The sequence below is a fragment of the Salvia miltiorrhiza genome, chromosome 2 (genome assembly GCF_028751815.1).
Source record: "Salvia miltiorrhiza cultivar Shanhuang (shh) chromosome 2, IMPLAD_Smil_shh, whole genome shotgun sequence".
NCBI lineage: Eukaryota > Viridiplantae > Streptophyta > Magnoliopsida > Lamiales > Lamiaceae > Salvia > Salvia miltiorrhiza.
The window spans coordinates 16,073,648-16,081,454 of NC_080388.1; the positions used below are offsets into that span (position 1 = coordinate 16,073,648).

General features: G+C 36.7%; 1 protein-coding gene across 2 annotated transcripts; it reads left to right on the forward strand.

Annotated features, from left to right (window-relative positions):
• LOC131011362 (C2 and GRAM domain-containing protein At1g03370-like) lies at positions 1-7,476 on the forward strand. Of its 2 annotated transcripts, none has more exons than XM_057939160.1 (9): positions 1-983; positions 1,420-2,658; positions 2,906-3,091; positions 3,226-3,509; positions 3,615-3,731; positions 4,392-4,654; positions 6,040-6,316; positions 6,533-6,805; positions 6,892-7,476. In XM_057939160.1, exons 1-9 carry the CDS (start codon positions 635-637, stop codon positions 7,084-7,086), a joined length of 3,183 nt encoding a protein of 1,060 aa, XP_057795143.1. In that variant the 5' UTR covers positions 1-634; the 3' UTR covers positions 7,087-7,476. The 2 variants fall into 2 exon arrangements, with proteins under 2 accessions (XP_057795143.1, XP_057795144.1); XM_057939161.1 differs by having other exon boundaries at positions 851-983; positions 1,351-2,658.
• Positions 7,477-7,807: the final 331 nt, after the last annotated feature.

A 7,807-nucleotide genomic window follows, 5' to 3' on the forward strand; every position in this document is an offset into this window, starting at 1 on the left:
AAAAAAAGAAAAAAAGAAAAAAGAAAAAGGGAATTGCATCTGAAGACTTTGCATGCGTTTTCTCCAACTTCAACTACGTTTCCCCCCTCTTCTCTCTCTTCCTCTCTCTCCAACTTACGTAGGAGAACAAAATCAATTCCAGATACCCAGTAATTCAAATCCCAGCATTTCCTTAAATATAGGCATTGCGAATTACTAGATTTTATCTGCATTCTTGATCACGAGATATATAGATTTGATAATTAACGTGCCTCTGCCATTTTTATCTGCATTCTTTGGTTAAATGAAAATTACCTTTCCAAAAATCAAACATTTTCTCTTCCACTCTAACTTTACGGTTTATTTTTTGGCTAGTTTCTCATGTGCATATGCATTTCAAATCCCTGAGTTGCAGCCTTCAAAGTCCATTTTATTCGTGAATTTTTCTACAAATTTTATTCGTACCTTTTGGAATGTGATAACCAATTCTATTCTTTTCTTTTTTAATTTATGCACTTCCATTCATTTGTTTCTGCGCAAATTGTAGATTATTTGTGCTTAATGTTCGTTGATTGTTCGAGACAGCGATTATTGCCTTTGAACCTCGATCATCTGCAAAAGCGGTTAATTTCGGATTCATTCTTCATGCTTAAATATGAACCTTTTGGTCCGCGTAAGCGAAGCAAAAAATTTACCTGCGATGGAGTCGAACGGCTTTACCAATCCGTATGTTAAGCTAGAATTGGGGCGGCAAGCGTTCAGGAGCAAAGCTGTGAAGAAATGCTTGAATCCGTCGTGGTCCGAGGAATTCATATTAAAAGTTGATGACTTGAAGAGAAAGCTTGTTGTATCTGTTTTAGATGAAGAAAGGTGTTTCAATAATGACTTTGTTGGGCAAATCAAAGTGCCCGTAGCTTGGGTTTTCGAAGCCAAGGATCAGTCTCTTGGCACTGCTTGGTACACTCTGCATCCTAAGAGCAGGAATGCCAAGAACAAGGAATGTGGTATGACGTTTTCGTTGTTGTTGTTTTGGAGTCCAACATGTCGATTAATTGTTGTATGTATGTGCACATTATAGTAGTTTTACGCAGTTTAGACTTGTTCATTATTTATAAACTGCTTTATATGTGATGATTGTAGGATTATCCTTAATAACTTGAATGACTTATGCATATAATGGTAGTATGTTGTTCTATGAGCATATTGCATATTGTACATGCTTTATTTTGTTTTCATATTTTAGTTTTTGGAGCTAGTGTTTTTGCTCAAATATGATGGTTGTAGAATCATCCCAAGAATCAGATAATTAGAGGCTTTGTTGTTGTGAAGTTTAATACATATGCATATAATTGCTCTTGTGTTAATTTCCAGGGGTTGCAGAAGTCTTGATATGGCTAGTTATCTTATCTCCAGATTGACGTTGCTTTGTTTTTCTACTAGGCGAAATTCTTCTCACCATTTGTTTGTTGCAAAAGAATATGCCATTAGACGTGCCTCCTACCAGTGATTCTGTAATGTTGTCAAGGAAATATGCTGATTCTCAGCACGATTCACCCTCAATCTCAATGTCTTCCTCAATGGCATCTTCTCCTATGAGGTTTGAGGAAGAAGTCCCGTCTAAGGAGGAAAAGGTTAATGCACCAACATTAGCTGGTCGGATTGCAAAAATTTTCAATAAGAATATAGAGACAACATCCATTAGCTCTATTGAAACAAGTGATGTGTCAGAGGCTGAAAGTATTGATTCGGTGAGTCTGGAGCGCAAGTTTGGGGAACCTTCCTCATCGGTCGATTTCGAAGAACTAATGAGAAGTCTGGAGACGAGAGAACAGAGTGGTGAAGTTCCAAGTTGTTTACCTGGAGGGGTAGTTCTTGATCGATTATATGCAATAGCTCCTCGTGAATTGAACTCCTTACTCTTTTCACCAGATTCAAGCTTTTTCAAGTCTTTGGTAGACATGCAAGGATCGACTGATTTACAAGTAAGAGCATGGGAATTCAATAATAATGGTGACAGCCTGAAACGAACGGTGTCATACATTAAACCACCAACCAAATTGGTTAAAGCTTTGAAAGCCACAGAGGAGCAAACATATTTGAAAGCTAAAGGTGGGACTTATGTTGTTTTAGTCGTTGTGAGCACCCTGGATGCTCCATATGGAAAAACTTTTAAGATAGAACTTCTTTACTGCATAACTCCTGGCCCAGAGCAGCCATCGGGGGAGCAATCTTCCCAACTGGTTGTTTCATGGAGAATTAACTTCTCGCAGAGCACTATGATGAAAGGTATGATTGAAAATGGAGCAAGACAAGGCATAAAAGAATCTTTTGATCAGTATGATAAAATTTTATCCCGCACTGTAAAGCCACTTGATCTTAAAGATTTAGGTTCGGAGAAAGACCAACTTTTGGCTTCTCTCCAGGTGGAGCATCACTCTGAATGGAAATTGGCAGTTCAATATTTTGCTAATTTCACAGTAGTCACGGCCATTTTCACGTGGTTATATCTGCTCACGCACTTATGCATGGTTATGCCTAGCAAAGTTCAGGGTCTCGAGTTTGTTGGTTTAGACTTGCCGGATTCTGTTGGTGAGATCATAGTAAGTATTTTGTTGGTTCTGCAAGGAAAACAAGTGCTGAAGTTAGTGTCCCGCTTCATGCAAGCGAGAGCGCAGAAAGGTAGTCTAATATGTCATATTTGGCAACTTGATGATGGCTGGACTGCTTCAATTTTTATTCAAACTAATTTCAATCATAACGTGCCTTATTACTTTAGTATGCACATGTATCTGATTAACATATATGCTTTTTCTGTCAATTTATCAGATTTTTATTCTAGCGTATACATTATTTCTGAGAGGTTGGTCTATCTGACTCAGTGCGATTTTTTTTTTTTAAATTATTTTTTATGTTATGCTAATTATAGGAAGTGATCATGGAATCAAAGGAAAAGGAGATGGCTGGTTGCTCACTGTTGCCTTAATTGAAGGAAGCAATTTGGCAGCACCTAACTCGACTGCAACATCATCTGATCCTTATGTGGTGTTTACTTGCAATGGAAAAAGAAGAACCAGCTCTATCAAGTTTCAAAAGTCAGAACCTCTTTGGAATGGTATATTTAATATCCTTACGCTCTGTAGCTAGGTTTTTAAACGTTATTGTTCTTCTTAAACTAGAGCAAGCAGCTACAATTACAAAAATCTGTATGTCATCAGCTTCTTTATTGAGATGGATGGTTCCTTGCAGAAATCCTTGAATTTGATGCGATGAATGAGCCTCCATCTAGGTTGGACGTGGAAGTTTTTGATTTTGATGGGCCTTTTGTTGAACCCTCATCTCTTGGACATGCTGAAATTAATTTCTTGAAATCTAAAATTTCGGACTTGTCTGATGTCTGGATACCTCTACAAGGGAAGTTGGCTCAGGCATGTCAATCAAAGATACACTTAAGAATTTTCTTGAACAGTAGTAAGGCTAGTAATATTTTCCAAGATTATATAGCTAAGGTGGAGAAGGAGGTTGGCAAGAAGGTATCGTCTTTGTCAGTTTTCTACTTCACATTACTTGACTTTTATTTTGCAATTTCTTCGCCATATATTTGTTTGAGCGCAATCCAGTGCACAACATGCTTGTAGATAAGATTACGGTCTCCTCAGACAAATTCAGCTTTCCAGAAGCTTTTTGGGCTGCCCCCTGAGGAGTTTCTCATCAATGACTTCACCTGCTACCTGAGACGTAAAATGCCTCTCCAGGTAGGTGATTCAAATTTTTGTTCAAGTATTTACTATTATTGTGAAATAGAACATGCTTTACACAAGTTTATGATGCACTGTGATGTTAATTTTTTTAATTTATTTCTCTCTCTCTCTATGGAAGGATTCCAACATCATTTTGATGAAATCTAACCAGAAAATCATAGTACATTAACATAAAAAATTGAGTATTGATCAAATTGATTATTAATTTCAAGGTATTTTGTGAATGTTCCCTGCAGAAATTGGAATATTGTCTTGGAAAAGTCTCAACTCCTAGATTTACAGTAACAGTATGGAAAAAAGAAATAAATACAGTATTTTTTTATTTGATTAATTTTATTTTACTAATTCTGCTACCTGTTGTATATGAAACTAAAAATCATGCCCCATCGATACTAGTCTAACACTACATATTTGTGTTAATAAGGTGATCAGAGTTATGTTTTGGTTTCATATTATCCACATAAATCAGCAAACGGTGACCCATAGTCATGCCATTAATACTTCTTATAGTGGCGACATTTCGTCTTACCATGTGTTCCATGGTATCTTACTATTATCCTGTAGAACTAGTGATGTTTGGTGAGAGTCATTTATCTTCAGTGGATTAGTGTGTCTTTTCTGGTGCTTTAACTAATTGACTACTTCCTGCGGCAGGGCCGTCTATTTCTTTCAGCAAGAACGGTCGGGTTCCATGCAGATCTATTTGGTCAGAAAACAAAGTTTTTCTTTCTCTGGGAAGATGTAGAAGATATTCAACGTATCCCTCCCACTCTATCATCAATGGGAAGTCCTGTCATCAGCGTGATCCTACAACCTGGAAGAGGAACTGATGCACGGCATGGAGCGAGGTCACTAGATGCAAAAGACAGGCTGGGGTTTCATTTTCACTCGTTCGTATCTTTGAATGTCGCTCACAGGTAACACAAAGTATATGTCATTAACATTTATAATTTTTAATACAGTATATGTAATGTAGATGATATTTCACTTTTATCATCTGGCTTTCAGCTGTCATACTGTGAGCTTATTAGTTTCTTTGACAATCTTCCTGTATAAACAGCTATCTTTTCCCATTTTATTTACTATCTTTATCATTCTTCATTGACCTATAAATATTTCATGGTTTAAATTTGATTCACTTTCAACTTAGGTTTTATTTTTGTTTCTACTATGATGTGTTTTCCGGAGTCAGTTGTTGTTTGCTTTGTTGCTTAGATATTTAACATGTTGCCTTGTACTGAATTTAACATTGTAAACTTCACTGGATTGATTGGTTTTTCATAATTCTCTGGGCTAGCATATTGAGTTTCTGTTTACATTCTCCATGCCATTGCATCCACATAGATGATTTGGTAATGTTTTAAGTTTCTGTGTTATTTGTCCTCAATTTGTAGCATTATTCTTGATATAGTTCTATATCTGTCGGTCTAGCCATGAACAGTTCAAGAAATGTTGATCTGTAATCATGAAAATTCAAATTCTATTTATGCAAAACTCATAGAGAAGCCTTCTGAGAAATTATATTTGGTTCAAGTCAAATCACAATAAATGTAAAGAATAAGAGAAGGAGAGATTTATCTCAGTTGGTTTGTTTCCCCAGTGATACTTCTAATTTGGGCACTTGTCTTCTAAGGTTCGAAACTTCGAATACTTCCTTATTACTGTTGTTTCTGACTTCTCTTCTGAAACCTTCAAATATGAATTGTTTAGCAAACATTTCAATAATCACTAAATGTCGGAAAGAAAACCACATTAGTATGCTTGGGAAAGTGCAGGCAATGATCTTCCGATTAATTCGGATTTATAGTGTTATCTGTAAGTACTTTTTTTTAGTAGTCGTGTTTCTACAGATTCTTTACAATGGCTAACTCTATTAGTACGATAACACAGTTAAGTGAACATCTTGCCCTTAGATTTTCCTTTAGTTTTTTCGGATGGCTGATGAAATGAGAAATGAGATGGTTCGAGTAATTGTTTCTTATTGACTACGTTGTAAGTGAAACTAAATCTGCTCTTACCTGAATCTTGGAACTTCTAGGCACAAGATATCAGGATCTACTGCTACAGCTGCATAAATAAAAAAATAAAAATGAAATTGTTGAGAAAATGTATGACTGCATTATGTTTCAGTCATTTTGGAAGTGTAGTATAGATGATTTGTGACACCTGTGTTTCCTTTAGCCCATGTCAACCTCTTCTCATTTAAATTCTTTTGCCTAACCTTTTGTGCACGTCGGATAGTTACTCCATATAGCATTTATAAATGTCAATTCTTCACATCGTCCTAGTGTGTATGAAACAGAACAATCATGGCACTCTGGAGAGCTAGAGCCTTGCCACCTAAACAGAAGGAGCTTATATCGGAGAAAGAATCCGAAGCACATGATGTCCGTGCTTCTGAAGACGAGTCCATCCCTGAAGCCATCCAAGCTGCGGAGGAGGAACTTGAGGTTAATGGTGATCTGATTGATGATGACGATTCTGATGCTAAAAGCGTCCAGACTGAGGAGAACGCTTCTTTTCAGGGAGTTGATGATGTTAACGTGTCCATGGTTTATTCTGCCATTTTACCACTTCCGGTGAGTAAATGCCCCCCCCCCCCCCAAACACACACACATGTACACCCGACACCACTAATAAAATACGGAAAAAGAAAATAGTTGGATCGATGCAATTTCACAAAACATGAATGTAAATATTAGAATTGGCACATATTCCCCTTAAAAGGCAGAGGGTACTCCGATTATATTTAGAAGCATGAGTGGCTTGCAAAATCTAATGTTGGTGAATTGCAGACTAGTTTCTGCATGGAATTGTTCAGAGGGAGCGAGATTGAGGAAAGGGTGATGGAGAGAGCCGGATGCCTCAACTACACTCACAGCCCGTGGGAATCCGAAAATCCAGACGTGCACCAGAGGCAGCTTTACTATAAGCTTGAAAAATGCATACCTCTCTACAAAGGGGAAGTCACGAGTACCCAGCAGAAGCTTCGGCTCTCTGTTAAAAATGGTTGGGTCATCAATGAAGTCATGAGTCTCCAAGGCGTCCCACTCGGTGACAATTTCGCAGTACGGCTTTATAAGTCATAGGATCAGTTTTGGTTATTACCTTGTCATTTTCTTCCTTTTCCCAAACCATTATGTGTTATTTGCAGCTTCACTTAAGGTATCAGATCGAGGATCTCTCCGCGACTTATGCAGCTTGTAGTGTTCAAGTGTACCTTGGAGTTGCATGGCTCAAATACACCAGAAACCAGAAACGGTTCACAAAGAATATCACGTCGATTCTAAAGAAGCGTGTGAAGCTCGTGTTTAGCGTATTGGAGAAGGAATATATTTCAAAGTCGTAGACCTGTTTACGCCTGGAGCAGATTCTAGTCGTGGTCGAGCAAATATGTCATACAACTGTGAAGCAGAAATCTGGAATGAAACACCTGTTGTTAAACTATATATCTACCATGAGAAGAAGCCCGGGCTAGAAGATGTCGTAGCTTGGGACAAATATGTTGATACAACTCAGAATGGGACAGAGTAGGGAATTTCAAATTGGAAGGCGGAAAGGTAATTTTATTTTTCATGTTTTATTTTTAGGATGAGTAAGTCATAGGGAAATCTATATACATGGGAAATCTTAGCCATATTAGATGGTAATGTTCTATAAAATTTTAATACACTTTTGTATGTAAAATCAAGGTTGTATATATAGCCTTAATGAAAGAATAGCTTCCTATTTCGGTCTACCATTGATAAATTTGCTTAGCTTTACCCAATTATTTGATGCGAAGAATATATCTTATTTAGGGATGGTAATGAGTTGGGCTTTTTCGTGGGTATCCGTCTTTACCCAATCTATATAATATAGTATAAAATAAGAGTTTTTTTCCTTCATTTTTCCTCTCTTGTTTCCCACAATTTTTTTTTCTCACTATTTTTATCTCTATTTTTTATGTAATTTAGTTTTTTCTAAATATCATCAAATTTTATTTATGAAGTAATATTTAATATGCATCTTAAATTTAAGTTTGTGAAAAAATATTTAATAAGGTATAAAAATCATCAAAAATGAATTTA